The 17,667-nt window shown below is 39.7% G+C and overlaps 1 protein-coding gene across 3 annotated transcripts in view; it reads left to right on the top strand.

The window, feature by feature from the left end:
- The first annotated feature begins 224 nt into the window (after positions 1 to 224).
- Positions 225 to 17,667, top strand: part of nup153 (nucleoporin 153) — an 18,520-nt gene continuing 1,077 nt past the window's right edge. Inside the window, exons 1-23 of one of the 3 annotated variants that reach the window (XM_028036155.1) lie at positions 225 to 356; positions 4,912 to 5,134; positions 5,240 to 5,515; positions 5,598 to 5,737; positions 6,476 to 6,604; positions 6,774 to 6,890; positions 7,020 to 7,070; positions 7,145 to 7,198; positions 8,040 to 8,183; positions 9,156 to 9,208; positions 9,357 to 9,492; positions 9,585 to 9,743; positions 9,831 to 9,929; positions 10,026 to 10,110; positions 10,230 to 10,331; positions 10,807 to 11,457; positions 11,559 to 11,738; positions 13,873 to 14,037; positions 14,113 to 14,802; positions 15,407 to 15,808; positions 15,910 to 16,122; positions 16,225 to 16,408; positions 17,138 to 17,667. The exon at positions 17,138 to 17,667 is cut by the window's right edge and continues 1,077 nt beyond it. In XM_028036155.1, coding sequence (XP_027891956.1) covers positions 228 to 356; positions 4,912 to 5,134; positions 5,240 to 5,515; positions 5,598 to 5,737; positions 6,476 to 6,604; positions 6,774 to 6,890; positions 7,020 to 7,070; positions 7,145 to 7,198; positions 8,040 to 8,183; positions 9,156 to 9,208; positions 9,357 to 9,492; positions 9,585 to 9,743; positions 9,831 to 9,929; positions 10,026 to 10,110; positions 10,230 to 10,331; positions 10,807 to 11,457; positions 11,559 to 11,738; positions 13,873 to 14,037; positions 14,113 to 14,802; positions 15,407 to 15,808; positions 15,910 to 16,122; positions 16,225 to 16,408; positions 17,138 to 17,225 — 4,470 coding nt within the window. In that variant the 5' untranslated portion in view covers positions 225 to 227 and the 3' untranslated portion in view covers positions 17,226 to 17,667. Of the gene's footprint in view, positions 357 to 4,911; positions 5,135 to 5,239; positions 5,516 to 5,597; positions 5,738 to 6,475; positions 6,605 to 6,773; positions 6,891 to 7,019; positions 7,071 to 7,144; positions 7,199 to 8,039; positions 8,184 to 9,155; positions 9,209 to 9,356; positions 9,493 to 9,584; positions 9,744 to 9,830; positions 9,930 to 10,025; positions 10,111 to 10,229; positions 10,332 to 10,806; positions 11,458 to 11,558; positions 11,739 to 13,872; positions 14,803 to 15,406; positions 15,809 to 15,909; positions 16,123 to 16,224; positions 16,409 to 17,137 lie in introns of all 3 variants that reach the window. The other 2 variants (XM_028036154.1, XM_028036153.1) reach the window with 2 other exon arrangements.

Raw genomic sequence — 17,667 nt, 5'->3', positions numbered from 1 at the left:
ATATTAAATGAGCTGTATCGATCATTTAGCACTCAGAACTTAGAGAATATTTTTTTACTCCTACTTGAATAAAAATATGTTGTAGTGCTACTCTTACTGGAATACATTTTTTATGTACTCTACTCACCTCTGGTTAACCCAGTTGTGGAGTCGCAAATATGGAAACCCTTTGTTAGGTTAAGGCACTTCATTTCCCACAATTCCCCTGCAGGTGGCCGCTGTCCTGGATGACAGCTATCCGGCGCCGAAACATCGATAGACAGTCAGACGAAAGAGCCATGGCGGCCACGGGTGGAGGGAAAATCAGAAGCAGGAGATATCACATCGCTTCTAAACCTTACGCCAAGAGTAAACAGGTAAATTAAATAAAAGTTCTCAAGTAAGAAGCCCATGTGAAGTACATCTCAGTGATCGCGTTGCCACCGTTCTTCGGGTTGTGTTATTGTTTTCTTGGAGACATTTTATGGCCTGCTGTTAGCGCTCATGGCCTCCACGCGCTGCTAGCACGCTTACGAAATGCTAACGAACTAGCTTGAGGTTAGCAGCAGCAGCAGCAGGCGCTGACAGGTCAAACCACGGGACTGTGTCGCTTAGACAAGTTAAACATTACATTTGTTAGTTTTACTAATAAACGTAACACATGACAGGTTGGGCGAAATTACCCCAAGTCGGTGTTTAAGTTTACAATTGTTTAAGAGGTTTGGATAAAGCCAGGAAGTGGAATTTAAAGTATTAGCCTGTGCAGCTAGCTTGAGTTAGCACCTATGAACGCCGCATTGTTGTATTTGGATCTTCTTAATGTAGTAGGAACAACTGGTAAAACTGTAGCTGGCCATAATACCTACATGAAACCAGGGGCAATGATTTTCAATACGTATGCTGTGTACAAAGAGTGCAAAAAAAAATATTTCGGACATTAGCATCTGTTAGCCGAACCTCAGCCTGTTTAATTGCGCAGAGAACGCTCTGGCTGATTGGGGACCCACATGCTTGTCTCCCGGATCAATTGGCGCCCAGACACCGCAGTCATTTCGTGCGTACTTCATGAAATATACCTATTTCATAAAGGCAGAACATTTCCAAATGATTTGCTGGGTGTCTGTTCTAAAACCCTGCGCTGTCTCACGAATATTGGACAACGTACTTTGATTTATCAAGCTCTATGCCATGTTATAATAGTCCACTAAATATGTGCTATTGTAACTCGTTAAAGAATGTGCACATAAGCCGGTAGTCAGCTTTTCATTAGGTGTTAACAATCTAAACATATTTCAGAGTTGTCAAAACATTTTACATCACTTGAAATTTGATTCAAAGAGTATTATTAGCATCTGTAATAGCATTTTAACAGATTAAATTCTGGATAATTTGAAAGATTGACATCAATGAAAAGACGTGACCAAAATACTTAATTAAAAATAAAATGTATATGCCAGTGAAAACCCAAAGAAACATTCATAAATGACGTTTCATTTGTTGCTGTAGAAATTACTGTCATCAAAAGATTCTGCTTTAAAACAAAAACACATCACACACTTCACATCAGATGAAATCTGGTATGCAGGCACTTTAAAGCAGAAACTAAATCATTCGGATGATTAAAAAAATCTTTTCATCTTTTGGTGACTCAGGCATTTTTTTATCCCATTAAAACTTCAACAATAAATTCTTGGTTCTTTCATTACCAGGAATGGAAAAAAAACAAAGACAAATTAAATTCTGAGCATTTACAAAGTGATCAAATAACCTGTAATTGCACATCCTCATAAATTTTCATAAATAAAAATTTATGAGGAGATTATGCAGCCAGTAGCGTAATCATAAATTAATTTGAGACACAAACGGAAGCTGCGGCTCACAGATAGTAACATACCTGCTATTTGTTAAAACTGCACTCATTACCCTTCATTCACCTTTATCTTAACATCCCGTTTATAATAGTCTTGTCAGTCTCAAGTTATAAAACAGTGATTTTAATGATAGTTGGCAATAAACAGATGTGGAAAAATCTTCCAGATTAAGAGAAAGAGTCACTTATAGACATTAAATCTAAAACAATTGTGCTTGACTGTAAAAAATAGAAATCTGAACCTTCTTCACTCTGTAACGACATAAGAGTGTTGATGCTATTGTGTGTGCTCACCCTTCAGGGTTTTTTCTTTTCTTTTTTGTATCTTCTAATCAGAAATTACCAGTCAGAGCTGATCAGACTGAAACTCAACAGCTGATATCTTTGGAAATTGAAATGTGTGAAAAGCTTAGTTTGCGTCGTCAGGGGTTTTCAGTTCTGTCTGTTGGATCATATTCCTGTATTAACAAACTTCTCTCACTGTTCTGCTTTTCATTCATCACTGTTTTTTTTTCTTATTACTTATTCTGTTACCAGATAGTGAAAGACATTACCTGCTCTTATTTACTCTTCCTTTTGCTCACCATGTTTAACACAGGTTTTTGGTTTCCCTAATAAAGTTTGCATGTATTAACTGTGTCTAAAATTAAGCTTGAGGTATTGAACTTGAAAGTGTACTTAAGTGCATGAAATATTTGCATCAAGAGAAAGCTGTCGTTGAGACGTAGGCCTTTCACGATAACACATTTTGCTGGACGATAAATTGTCCCAGAACTTATTGCGATAAGCAATAACATAAACAAAGAAAATAAACTTTAAATTCTAATGAACATTTAAACACAGGAACTGGAAGACATCTGGAATATCCGAAATAAATAAAGAAAACAACAAGTAAAATGAATTATGAAGTCTCTGTAAACAAAATTATCTTTCAAAAAAGGGACAGTTGAGACTAAAACACCAGATTGGAGACTTTTATCATTCTGTTTTTGGTTTAAAAAAAATAAAGAGAAATAAGAGAAAAATGATAAATCAAGTAAATGAGGATTGAGTTTCTTTTCATTTGTCATGCGATTAATTGATTTATTTTTTAATTGTGACAGGCCTGTTGAGACATCCTAAATTGTTGTTCCAATTTCCGAATGGCGTCAGCTTTGGTTGAATCATTACATTTTTGTTTGAACATATTATGTGGCTGCATGAAGGATAATCCACAAAACATTTATTAAAAAATGGGGATGCACCAATATCAAAATCCAACATTAACATTGTTGCTATGGCTGCAAACCGATATTTACCAATAGTACACATATATTTCCCTGCCCAATGTGAAAAGCATCCCATAATCCTGGATTGCATCACTATCACATGTCCAAGTAAATGTCACATGACCAACCCCACTCCTAAAACAAAAACGGCAACAAGATGGAAATAAATATCGGACAGTAGCGATATTAATATGGTGCGTCCCTATATAAAACCCTTATCTTTAGTGTTCATTTTCAGGAATGTACAGGATGTTTATAACAATCATTTTAAGTATTTTGGGACTTACGTGATTGCCGTATTTCAAACTAGTTGCACTTGTCCTGTTAAAAATGTGTGATTTTCATCATGTGGACAGTTCAGAGCCCACAGGTGTACATCATAGATAAGCCTGGAGGAAGAGGCTCATGTGGCTCTTATCAAGTGCTAACACCTTCTGTGTGTTTAATAACCGCATAACGAGATGCGCTGGCCTTCTATGACAGCTCATTAAACTTTTCCCTTAAAGAAAAGTGAAGACTAGCAGCTAGTTATGGTCTGCTTACTACAGGTTTATATGAAGGTTTTACTAAGTTTACATTTCAGAGCTATTGCCGTCGTGTCGGTCATGTAGTTTAAAATCTTTTAAATGTGATGCTGGAAAACTACCGGATGTTTGAAGCATAGAGTAACGCTGCACTGCCCCTCCCTCACATGCTGCTGATTCCACCTGCGTTTTCCACAGTAATGCAACTGTAATAAAAATAAATGTGTTGTATACTTTCTGCAGCCGTTTTGTGTAATTGTTGCTTTTCTGTTTTAAATAAGTGATTAGTACGTTATATTTCTCTTAGCTCTTTAATACAGTTCTGCATATTAGGCATGGATGTTTTTTCCATCCATGGCATTCTCACAACGGCTCATCTGTAATATCAGCTAAAGAAAGAAGCAAAAGTATTTCTGCAGTTTGGGCTTCAGTCTGAATGACTAGACAAAACTGCTGAATATTTTACAAAGCTCAACTCTCAGATACATAATTAGTATTCTTCTGATGGGATATACTTTGTTTCTGGTTGTATTTGTCCTTTTGTGTTGCCTTCACTGCTCCAAATCTGTTTCATCCAGTGGAAAAAATATTTCTCAACATTGTCTTTTGTGTTTTGTTTACCAGCCCAGTGCCTGAACGTCTTAATGTTGGAAATGCTGCTGTTAGATTTGCACCAAATTGAAGAGTTTTGACTAATGATCAGAATTAATCCAGAAGTGTTTCTCGGTGTTGTGCAGATCAGTCTCAATATTTCAGGTTTTTTTGGGAACAGGGGATCTGACACATAGCCTGACCCAGTTTTAGTCTTGCTGAGATTTTTTGGGTTTTTTTGCACAATGCTTGTTAAATGGGGCCTCTTTCCAAAAGGGGAACTTCAGATAAATAATAAAAATTGCAGTTTTTTGCAAATCAAAATTATAAAGAGGAACATTATTTAGAATGATTAATCTATACCTTTATTACAGACCTAAGATCTAACTTGTAGGCATCATTATTTTTTGCCTTTTCTAAATGTTAGAAGCTGAAAGTCAAATTTATAAGATTGGAGTTTTCATTGTGAATTTATGAAAGCATCAAATATTAAGTGGTTATTTTATTAAAGGCATGAGAAATATACCAAAGGTTTTTTCCTTTGTGCCTTTAAAAAAAACATCTAATTAATCCATAAAACCTTAGAACTTACTTTTGATTTAGCCTTTTTTTTTTTCTTTTCAATAATTAAATCAGTTTTTAAGAGTATTTTTCTCTGTCATGTTTCTTCTTCTTGTAGCAGTCAGGCCTCATCAGTCGAGTGACAGACACAGTGAAGAGCATCGTTCCTTCCTGGCTGCAGAAATACTTCAAGAATGGAGACACTCCTGCAGGACAGACAGGACAAGGAACAGAGCAGAACTGCCAACCAACACCTCCTCCTGCTCCTCCTAATGGTAATGAAGAGGGACCTCCTCCCATTGATGGACGCTACTCCCCAGAGCCAAGCACCAGTAATACAGGCAAGGGGCTGTACTAGTCTCCTATGTTAAATTTTTCTGAAAAGTGCTATTTTTACAGGGGTTATTTATTTTAAAGCTCATTTATGGTTTCTGCTTCATTTGCAGAACCCTCGACCAGCCGAGCATCCCTGAACTTTCAGGAGTATGTGCTTTCTCGACCACCTCTGAGTCGTTCTCACCTCCATTTTACCCCGCTGGATGCTTCCTCCCCTACAATGGGGGCCTCCAGCAGCCTCTTCTCTCCGCCCTCCACTTCTTCAGCCCCTGGCCCCTTCTCCACAGGCTTCTCTTTGGTCAAAGAAATCAAGGACAACCTCTCGCAACACGAAGACGATAACATCTCCACCACGAGTGGGTTCTCCTCCCGTGCATCTGACAAGGGTAGGACTCAAATATATAGGGACTTTTTAAAAACATCTCTGCGAATCTCAAGATAATCCTCAGGCTATGTTTCTTTTTTCAGATGTCCCAACTTCAAAAACCGCGTCACTTCCTCAGCTTTGGTCTCCAGAGATGGACAGGACAAACTCTGGACCTCAGCAGTCTCAATCCAGTCTCAAAAAGCCTTCTTTCAACCTGTCTGTGTTTGGAAACTCCTCCAATGTAAGTATTAGATGGCGATCTACATCCTGGGTTTGGATCAAGGATGTTGACCTAAAAGCATTTTATATATTATATAAAATATCAATGTAAATATAAGAATAATCTGATCATTGTCATTGTCATCCTTATATGTTACTGAAAAAGCATTGGTATATAGTTACTACCTCTGGAGGCCGGGTAAACCCTGGACAGGTCGCTAGTCCAGGACTAGCCGACACAAACAACCAACCACACACACACCTAAGGATATTTAGATATTTCAACACCAGTTCATTAGAATTCAAGGTTTATTGATCTTATCACCTTTACAATACTTGTAAATGATCTCAAAAACATTTTAAAAAATAAGCAATGCTTAGCCTGGTGGGGGCACAAGTAAAGCCTGGTGGCCCGCCAGGCTTATAATACACTACTGGTAATGAATTTGTGACATTTTAACAAAATGCAATGAAGTTCATGGTATAATAAAAGCTTTTGAATGTTTATATGGCAAGGTTGCTCTTTATTGATGATTTGTAATCCTGTTATAGTTGTTTATACATCATTAATAAAGGTCAGTTTTATAGTCAACCATATCTAAAACTGATTTTTTTTATTCTTTGTTGGATTTGTTTGCAGTTAAATTTGGTTGTTTTGTTACAGATAGTAACAAAACAACCAAAATGATTCCAGATATAAAATAAAAAATGTAACCGTTTCCACCACAACTCTTATGTTTTATTCAATCTTTTCTTTTAGTCAACGTTAAACAGCACACTGCTGAACTCTAGCCAGCTTGGAGATTCACCTTTCTACCCTGGGAAAACCACGTATGGAGGAGCAGCTGCAGTCAGGAGCTCCCGCGGTCGTCCTGGCACTCCATATCAGGTGATCTTTTAAAGTTGGAGCCAATGTTTACTTTTAAAAACAGATGAGTGGCATCTCATCAGAGCTCAATCATATTCACCCTCCGTATGCGTTTTGCGTTCTGACTGTTCAGGATTAACTTGTGATTGAACTTGGATTAGAGATTTAAAGCGGTCCATTTGATTTGTAGGCGCCGGTGAGAAGACAGATCAAGGCCAAACCTGCCGGCGCTCAGCCCTGCGGCGTGACCAGCGCCACCGCCAGGCGCATCCTGCAGTCTTTAGAGCGCATGTCGAGCCCACTGGCTGTGAGTACACACAGATGCTTCGAGGCCAAATTTAGATTTGTAAATATCTATTTTTGTAGCAGTTGTACTTGATGACAGACTTTAATCATCTGAAGTAATAAAAATATGTTTATTTTTCCCTATCAACAGGATGCAAAGAGAATCCCAGCAGCCACAGCAGGCTCGCCCAGTCGTTCTCCAGTAAGTCTTCAGCTCATTATATCAGGAACATTTGTTCAGAGTCACTTTTTGACGTAATTTAACCCTCATTACAGTCGATGGACATCTTAAACCAAGATGGACCCCGTCACCAGGCGAAGAAGAAACGGGTTAGTAGAAATTATTTATTTTAATTTGTGATCCATTAATATGAAAAAGTTATGTTGCAATGTTGAACGGGATAAATAAATGACAGAGTACTACAAATGAATTAATGGAGACTTTTATCAAGTTAATTGATTGTTGCCTGACTGGAAAAACTGCGTGTCCACAAGTGGTTTAATCCAGTGGGTATCAGTTAGCTATTTAGCTAACGCATATAAACAGACGATTATTGTCTGCCGCTGCCTGTTGGAGCCCCAAACAGCCATGAGCACGCCTCCATCCAGCTGTTCTTCACCAAGTGTAGTCCACTGTGTGTGTAGACATTTGTAAGCTGGTCTAATGCGTTGGTGCCTGGTTCAGTTTGCTTTCCGTCCAGCATTCCCAGCTGTCACAGCTGTTATTTTATTTGAAGGATGAAACAATGTTTTACTTAAGCTCTCAAGGTTCATCCCAACCATAGGTTGGTAGTCTTCACCTCTTTTGTAAATTATGGCAACAATGACACTTTTTCTGAATTAATCAAGGTTATATTAAGTAAACTTGACACTTGCTCCTTAATTAGCTCAAAGGTAAACTCATTTGCTCTGTAATAGCTTCTTTAAATTACATCCTGATCATCGTAAATGTGAAATGTCTTGCTCATGAATTAGATAATGTATGCTGAGGTAAATTAACCTTGCCAGATGGGATTATGCTAAAGCAGAGCTGAATTGTTTCATTGCAGTGCTATAAAATGTTTTTATTAAACTTTTAAATCAGTGCCATATTGAATACAGATCATAGAAGGCCCGTTTGGCTCATTGTTTGGTTATTTATTTCCTCTCTGTTCTGCTGCCTTTTCCCCAGATGGACTCAAACCTCCCTCCAGTGCAGAAACTCGTGGTTCCAGCTGCAGCTTCTGTTTCAGGAAATCGATCCGTGTCTTTCAGGCCGACTTTGACGCCTGGAGGACTCACCCGAGCCCTGGACAGGACGCCAAGGGAAAAGACGGTAAGTGGCTCAGAGCCCTGCTGTTGAACTTCAACAAAACGTAATGCTGTCACAATAAAACAACAGGCAGGGAAAATAGGAAATTTGATCTCTGTGTTTTTATGATCTGTATAAGTATTGAAAAAAGACATGGAGAAATATTTATATTCTCAGACTTTATCCCCCATCCCATTTTCTAAATGTGTCTTTCCTTCCTTCTCTGCTTCCTTTTTAAATTGTGTAGATTCTACCCTCCTTGTTTTGTCATTCACTTCTTCCTTTATTGAGTAGATAAAATCCTCGTTTTTGTCCTTCCGTTTTCCATGTGTCCTTTTTTTGCTCGTCTTTCTCTCGTGTGTTCTGTCCTTTCATTTGCCTTTTTTTCCCTCATCTCCTATTTTTTGTCCTTATTTCATACCTTACCTATCTTACAGCTTTCTGACTGGAAGCTATAAGAAATAAATGAAATAAATTTTATTTATTTCATTCACTCAATCATAAATATGAACAGTTCATGTAACAATTAAAAGAAACCAAGGAGCAGAAAGAAGTGTAAACTATCTTTTCACATAAAAAAATGTATTCAACTCAGAAGACTGTTACAGACATATTTCAAATACATAACAAAACATCGGCTTATTCAATACCATAATGCTTCGTCATAATCCTTTTCTAATTTCTTTTAAATACAGAAAGAGATTTAGATTGTTTTATCTTGCTGTCAAGATTGTTCCACAAACTCACACCTTTCGTTTAAATGTATTTGTCCATCGTCTTCCTTCCTACCTGAAGTTTTTCTACCTTTTCTCTCTTTTTATTCTCTCCTCGTTTCAATTTATCCTCCTTTCTTGCATGTTCCTTATTTACTTTGGTCTTCCCTTTCTTGCGTCCTTCTTTGTACCTCTTCTTTCCTTCATGTAACAAATCTTTTGAAACCCTGGAAATGACATGCAGTCTTTTGAAACAGTCTTTGCTCATTTTTTTCCCCTTTAGCCCACAAGACAATCACCACAGCTACCTGAAGCAACCCCAGGTCCATCTCAAAGGTAAACAGAATGATAAAAACACATTTAGGTCAATAAATATCAAACTGTCATTATGTAGTTTTTCTCATACAAAATATACTACAGTATGTACAGTATGTATGTTACTGTGTGTTTAACTAACAGAAATGATGTTTTATCTGCCATCAAGCACAAGGAGTTTCAGTGACCCGGTCTACCCTCTGTCCAGCACCCCTGCAGCCAGCAGCCTGAGCTCCGGAGGGGGCAAGATCAGGAGAGAAAGGACCACAGCACGGCCTTCCTCCAAACACACTGAAGAAGATGAGGTTAATTAGTAATAAAAATAGTATTTTATTATTCTGGGCTATGAATTCAGGTTCTATTTACACACTTATGACTGTTTGCTTTCTGTCTGCAGGTGGCTGAAGCACCGGTCCTTCCAAGCATTTCACTACCAATCAACAAATCATCTTTGCCTACGTTCAGCTTCTCTCCATCTTTACCACCTGCCATCTCTGTTAGCTCCTCCCCTAGCTTCACATCCACTACTCCTGCGAAGGAGACACTCGCAAACAAGGTTGGTTTTGCGTCCGCCGCCTCCTTGTACTGTGCTGATCCTCAGAAGTGTTGCAGAAAACAGTCATGTTGTGTTTTCTGCCCTCAGGATCCACCAAAGGCCTCCACACCACCCTGTGCACCTTTCACATTTTCCTCTCCTATTGTCAAGGCAACTGCAGCCAGCCCACCTTCTTACTCCCCTGCTGTGAGTTATTTCATCTCTTTAGATGCCGTTTCATACGTTTCTACTCTTGCCTGTGTAGGGGTGATGTAAACATATATATTTTCTCTTTCTTTCTAGGTTGGTTTCACCTTCAGTGCACCTGTAGCAAAGCTGGCGCCCTCCATGTCAAACGGAAACCTGACAGCACCCACAGCAACAGCTGGTAAGGAGCTTTTCCTCATCTTTCTGAAACATTTTTAAAGGAACATTTCTATAAGTTGGAGTGTCATTAAAAAATCATAAAACAGAGTGAGCCTTCTGGTGTGTTTTCATGTTTTACAGTGAAACCTATAGCAAGCAAGAGCACAGAGGAATTTGTAGGACCTTTCAAACCGGCCAAGACCTTGAAGCAGGGCAGCGTGCTGGATCTTCTTAAGTCACCTGGTGGGAAGTTGTTCACTGATTTATAAAATACGATGATAATTCAATCTTATTGATTATTTGAATTTTCTGTTTTTGAAGATGAATTTTTGGAAAATCTGGATTTTCTTTCTCTAATGCGCTTCTTGGCTTTCCATAGTTCAGAGTGATGTTGGCTCACCCAAGCACTACCATCTTATCTGACAACAAATTCAATGTCGAATTCAGGATGTTTTATAGTGTCTAGAAAACAATCAGATCTTACCAGACTAAAATCTCATTATCTAAGATTGATTTTTGTGCAAAAATAAATTAAAGGAAGGGTTGAAATAAAAGCTTTTTGGAGATGTTTTTTCCGTCATTTGAAACATGTGTTTTTGTAGAAGAAATAAGTGAGGGAAAAATCAATTAATTACTTATTTAGTTTAAATAGATACATGCTTTTATGAGAAACTCACCTGGTGGTTAGTTTTTAAAGTTTTATTAATATTCCTTCCAGGTTTTGCTTCTCCTGTTGTTCAAAATTCCCTTGGCACCAACACCGCTTCCCAGCAGACACCCACCCAACCCACAACCACTCCTTCACCTGGCACAAGCTTCTCCTCTTCGCTACCTTCGCCATCAGGGTTTGGTGGTTTGCCCAGTGCCTCAGCGGGCTGGAGCTGTGACGTGTGTTTGGTTCAGAACAAGCAATCGGAAATAAAGTGCGTTTGCTGTCAGGCCCCAAAGCCGAACTCCTCACCAAAATCAGCGGAGAGCAAAAAAACTCCTGCCCATTCAGCAGGGCTACAGAGCAGCAGCACAAGCACCGCCTCCGCCTCCACAACAACAGTATTTGGCCCGATCTTCTCCAAACCTGCAGGAACCTGGGAGTGTGACACGTGTCTGGTCTTGAACAAATCTGACGCAGTGAAGTGCGTGGCCTGTGAAACGGCCAAACCCGGGACGGGGCTCAAACCGTCGCTCACTTTCCCCCCCAACTTCTCAGCTGCTAAGACTGCATCTACACCCTCAGACCCAGTTTCCACTGGGATCAGTGGGTTTGGAGATAAGTTCAAAAAACCAGAGGGTGCGTGGGAATGTGAAACATGTTTGGTACAAAACAAGGCCGAGGACACAAAGTGTGTGGCCTGCACGGCTTCTAAACCAGGTACTAGTCACAGCATAACCGTCGTGCTTCTCGTGCATTTTTCTTTGTCTTGGCGTTGGGTTGTTTTGATAAGCAATGTTTCTATTTAAACCAACCAACAGGAGCTTCGGCAGCCGTCAGTTCAGCAGCCAGCAGTGCCCCAACGTTTGCTCTTTTAGAGCAGTTCAAGAAACCAGAAGGATCATGGGAATGTGACACCTGCATGGTTCAGAACAAAGCTGCTGATGTTAAATGTGTTGCTTGTCAGACAACCAAACCAGGAGCTACAGTGGAACCCAAAGGTAAAGGCAGACGTTTTATAGTTAAATGAAATTAAATGAAATGAAATTCCACATAATTTCTGACACACATGGGCGCTAACTTCAGGCTAAATGTTTTATGGTGTCCAGAAAACAATCAGATCTGACCAGACTGAAGTCTCATGATCTAAAATTGATTTTGTGCAAAAATGAATTAAGGAACTTGTTTTGTGCAGCCTGTAGATCTATCCTAACCTGTTCAAAGAAGTGTAAAAGGTCATTTTGAAATATAGCTCAGCGTTTCCCCCAGAAAACCTGCTAAGCCTGGTGGTAGCGGTTGTAGGACAGTCATCCAATGACCTATCGTGTTTTTGAGTAAAAAAATATTTAGAGTTGACAGGAAATTTGAAAATATGACTATATGTCATTGGAAAACATGAATCAAACCCAACCAGCAACTATAAAGTCTTAGAAAAGGCAAACAGAAAAATAAATAAACAACACTTAGACTGGTGGAGTCGCAAGTAAAGCCTGGAGGCCCGCCAGGCTTATAATACACAGGGGGAAACCCTGTAGCTGAAACATGGGAAATGTTAATGACAGTAGGACTCGCTACAGACAGCTGCTCACTGCAGTTGTTGCTGTCACGGTTGCCTAGAAACAGGCGACCCACATGGTGCTCCTCTTGTTGGTTGCACCTTTTTTTAAACGTCCAGCCGGAATCTCACCACATCCTGGAAGCGAAAACTGTAGCAAAAATACAAACATGAGTAGGAAGATGCACATCTCTGGCTGCACAGCATCGGTGAGGATGAATACAAGGAAAGTTTGAAAATGAGTGAAATCAGACAGGACAGCAACACTGCAGACACACAGAGCTCAGAAGCCATGAACATCAGAATCACTGATGTTCCAAAATCTTCTCCTGGTTCTGATATGGTGGAACATTATGTTATGATTGATTCTGTTTCCTGTTGTGCTTTTAGTGGGATATTGTGTTTTGTCTTGCATGTTGAGTTTAGATGATCACTGATACATCAGTATTGGTCAATCTCATTTTTAATAGGTTAACATGTTTGGTGTTTACTTTTGATTTACAGCAAAAAAGAAATATGAAGAAGCAAAAAAAATACATGATCAGTAATTCAAATGAATTGATTAAAAATTATTTATAATTTACATATAATATTTTGTTGACTAAATGGATTGTATATTCAGTCAACTAAAAGTTCATTATAATTAGTCAACCAAAGCTAGACTAAAACAATTCTGAAAACTAAATTATGGCTAAAACTAAATGACTTTTTAGTCAAAAGGCTAAAAATGAATTAAATTTTGCTGTCAAAATTTATTCCACTTCCACAAAAAATATTTTCAAAATCTATCTTTTATTAAAGTCATCCCCAAGTTGTACGATGGATTATTAGTAATTATTAGGATTATTATTAGGCATCTAGAATGCTTCAGTTACAAGAATATTAGCAGAATAAAGCACAATTTTACCAGATTGTCCTAAAATTGCGAAAAAGTCATCTTAATGAGATAAAATCTCTGATTCTTTCTTCCAAATAGACTGCTGTTTGTACAATTGCTTCAGAGTCCTGCTACTGACAATAATTTGATGGTGATTGGTTAAGAGATTAAGTATTTAAATATGCCAAAATATAACTTCACAAGATGATCAACATTCCTCATTTTAATTTTTTATTTGTTGTACGTCATTCTCCTGATATTACAACTTTATTCTGGTAATATTAGAGCTTTACTCTTGCATTATTTTGACTTTATTGTTGTATTGCTACAACTGTGTTCTTGTTGTACTATGACTTTTATTCTCGTAATTAAAAAGGAAATGTAAAAATCCGTCTTAGAATTGATCTGAATTCAAAGTCCAAATGAATTGAGCTGCAACGCACGCTTGTCCAACAAGATGTCTGTCTTTGACGCGCTGATATCACTCTGAAATATGAAAACCCAAGGAGTGCATTGATGGGGAAACAAAATCCAGATTTTCTGAAAATTAAATCTTCGACATCAAAAAATTAAATTAATCGCTAAAATGAATCTGTTGTCCAGCCCTGATATTAACTGTTCACTTTGAGGTTTCTTGAATTTTCAAGACGCTTTGTGGATGTAGAATATCTTAAACGTGACATTATTCTCTGTTTCTCCTCAGCCTTAGGGTCTTTTGGCTCCTCAGCTGCTGGAGCTTCTGGGACCTCCACTTTTGGCTCTTCTACCTCTAATCCTGGGGGTTTTAAGTTCGGCACGTCGGACAGCACAGCCGGATCTGGCAGTTTCAAGTTTGGAACTACAGACTCATCATTATCTTCATCGTCAGGTGGATTCAAATTTGGAGCCTCGTTCGGAAGCTCCTCCTCGGAGTCGTCCTCTAAAGACACTACTGCGTCTTCAGGGTTTAAATTCGGTGGATCCTCTGAGGGCTTCAAATTCGGAGCGGCGTCCAACGAAGACAAGAAGTCGGACCAGCCGGCGGCGGGTGCTGGGTTGAAGTTTGGAGGCAGCAGCGAAGTAGCTTTTGGAAGTGGGTCATCCAGCACAGAAAGTAACTCTTCTTCTAAAAGTGGCTTCACGTTTGGACTGACAAAATCAGCAGATAAAACGCCAGAAACCACCACCACGTCTTCATCCTCTATTACCTTGACTCCTCTTACTTCTTCACGAGGAAATAGTGACAAAGCAGGATCATCAAATGACACCACATCAACTAACACCACCACAGCCACCGCTAAGGGGTCTGTTTTTGGGAGACTAGGCGATCCAAATGTGGCATCTGGCACACCACAGGTGAGCTCTACATTTGGATCTTTACAGGCAGGGAAGGAGCCGGCGGCTCCAACGTTTGCCTTTGGAAAGCCAGAAGAGAAGAAGGAGGCGGCTCCGTCGACCTTCGTCTTTGGTGCTGTGAAAAAGGAACCAGAGGCTGCTGCTGCTCCCTCGGGAGGCGGCTTCTCCTTCAGCAAGCCGAGTGCGCCAGCAGATCAGCCGCCGCCGGCTTTCACATTCGGCAAACAGGCAGAAAAGAGTGAAACGTCGACTTCAGAAGCCTCAAAGCCGTCTTTCAGCTTTGGACAAACTGCTGCAGGTATTAATGTTTAGCTTTTTTATATCAAATTGTCAGAATGGTTGGGTCATCTCAAGCTGTCTATTGTATGTTACTGAAAAAAAACTTGTAGTTTTGTTATTATAAGTCATTATGTTTTTGATTTTGTGGTTGCGACTCACTTGGAACTATTTTAGGAAAGTTAAAAGGTATAGTGGTGAAATTTAACAGTTTGGAAACCTTCATTCTGAGATTAACCTACATTTGAATCTTCCTTTATTTTTTTTTTCTTTATCACAATGTCCCCATTTAACTCTGAGCTTCATTCATCAGTCATTCAAACCTACTTAAGGTTTGTTCATCTGGCCAGTGAAAACTGTGGATCAAACAGGAAACTGTCACGCCACCAGTCTGATAGGATTCCATATATCAAAAACAAAAAACTAATCAATAACTATTGATATTGACTGACACATTGTGATACGTTTCTTAGCCATATTGTCCAGTTTATTACACAGAACACCTACGTTTCTGTCAGTCTGTTCTGGTTTATTAATATTGTTCCTCTTTAGAAAGTGATACCAACTCAAGAGTTTATGAAACCAGAAGACATTGTTGCTGACGGTATCACTGTCTCCCTGCACAGATTCCACTGCTGCTCCAAAACCAGCCTTTTCTTTCCTGGCTAATAACCCACCCAGCGCCACCACCTCGTCATCCGCCACCCCGACTCCCGCCATGTTTGGCGCCGCCAGCAGCGGCTCCACACCAGCACCGGACGCAACTTCGTCTTCATCCTCCTCAGCTCCCAGCACGTTTGTGTTCGGCCAGCCTTCCTCCACCACCGGTGACGCTCCCCCTGCTAAGAACTTCATGTTTGGACAGAATCATGACAACCAGTCAGCGGCACCGTCGAGTGCTCCGCTGAACCCGGCTCAGCCCTTTATCTTTGGCGCTTCTGCCAACGCTGCTTCTGCTCCCGCTCCTGCTGCTCCCTCTTTTACCTTTGGAGCCCCAGCAGCAGCGCCCCCTGCTGCTTCCTCATCAGGTCTGTGTTTATTATTAAAGCTTCTAAAACCGCTGTTGAATATTAGTGTTAGCGGTTGTAAATATTCACCTTTCCTTTCATTTTTTTGTCATTATTTCCAGCTCCATCTGCAGCCCCGTCACCGTTTGTGTTCAGTTCAGCTCCTTCAGGAGGTTTTGGTGCCAACCAGAATCCTCCTTTCGCATCAGGTTTTGGATCCCCCTTCCCAGCCAACCCTACCCAAACCTTTGGAGCCAAACCCAACGCTGCCCCCACGTTTGGACAGCAGAACAACGCCACACCTGTGTTTGGTTCCAGCACCAACTCCGCACCTAGTGAGTCGTCCTGTGGGTTTTCGTTCACATCAACCTGCAGACCGACTCTCTTCTTCCGGGCATGATTAAATTCACATCTTTGATTTTTTCTTTTTTAATCAGGTGGAGGCTTTCAGTTCGGAGGAGCCAGTGCTTTTGGAGCCTCAAATAACTCTTCAGGCGTGTTTACGTTTGGACCTGGAGCTGGAGCGCCTTCTGCCCCCTCCGCCAATCCCCCCATCGCACCCCAGTCAGGAGCAGCTGGTGGCAGTTTCAACTTCACACAAACTCCAGCATTTAACATAGGGTAGGCTGCTGTTCATCAAAGCACACAGGAAATATTTCAAAATGCTTCAATTAGATGCTCTGCTTTCAAGGTTTGGAAGTGCTTGAATCCTGTAGAAAGTTCTTAAGTGTGTCATTATTCAGATTGTACATATTGGTAATAAAGTGCCATCTAACATTTGATTATTTCAGTTCAAATCAAGCATTTAAATGTGAAAAGAAAAAACACATTTTTTCTTAATGTTTGAAGTGAAATCAGACCAAGCTTATCTTGTTTTTTGTTATGTAGAATTATTACAATTATTTATATTTTCGAAATGCCAGAAAAGTTAGAAAGATGTTTTTTGTCACAGAGCAGTCAGAACATTTTATGTTTTATGTCAAAACATAACATTTTGTTTTAGTTTATCTTTTCCCTGCTGTAGAATATGTAATACTATCACAAAGTGTTAACAATAAGTTTTATTGCACAATAATAAAATTATTATTATAATGCCTTTTTTAATTGATTTGTATTGTTGCTTTTTTATCTCCAAAGTGTGGTGCAGGAAAAGTTTGAAAACTTACTGTGAAAATGTTTTAATTTTAATGTGGGGAATCTGTTAGCAGCTGCACCAGTGACTCAGTTTACATGTTTTCTGCTGTTTTCACACACTACAACTGCACACTTAAATTTATTTGGGTTTTATGTGATCGTAGGCTCTGACACGTATTGTCGTCTTTCTAACGGAAATGTCATTTCCTCTCACAGGTCAGCTAAGACATTCACCGCCTCCCCAGCTGGACAGTCAGGGATCGCTGGGCGCAAGATCAAAACTGCGGTGCGCCGCAGAAAGTAGCCCTTTTACGACCTTCACAAGACTGTAGACTTGACTGAGACAGGACGGTGTCCCCGGTGAAGACGTCGAAAGTTCTCAAGGTTCTCATGTGGACAAATGTTGGCTTTGCTTGGCACAGCTTCGTGTTTCTGGAGCTTCGTGTGTCGGCCGGTCGCTCGACCGGCTGCTGAAAGGTTTTCAAATCCAATCGAGAATTACAAGTGTGTGCAGATTTTCCAGATTTCACATAGTAACAACTCCTGACTGAACTATTACCCTGACTTAGACTACAATCAAGCAAAGACTCCCATGTTTGAAATTAAAAAAGAAAAAGCAAGGCAGTAATATCTATATTTTACACATCGGCAAATGTCTGCTAGACTTTAGGCATGACTTTTTTGTAATAAAATTACAGAGGCAAAAACTGCAAATTGAAAAAGAAGGGTATGAGTGTACACATAAT

Source organism: Xiphophorus couchianus, chromosome 13 (assembly GCF_001444195.1).
Source record: "Xiphophorus couchianus chromosome 13, X_couchianus-1.0, whole genome shotgun sequence".
Lineage (NCBI taxonomy): Eukaryota > Metazoa > Chordata > Actinopteri > Cyprinodontiformes > Poeciliidae > Xiphophorus > Xiphophorus couchianus.
Note: the sequence above shows the minus strand (reverse complement) of the source record. Positions and strands in the feature narration are given on the sequence as shown.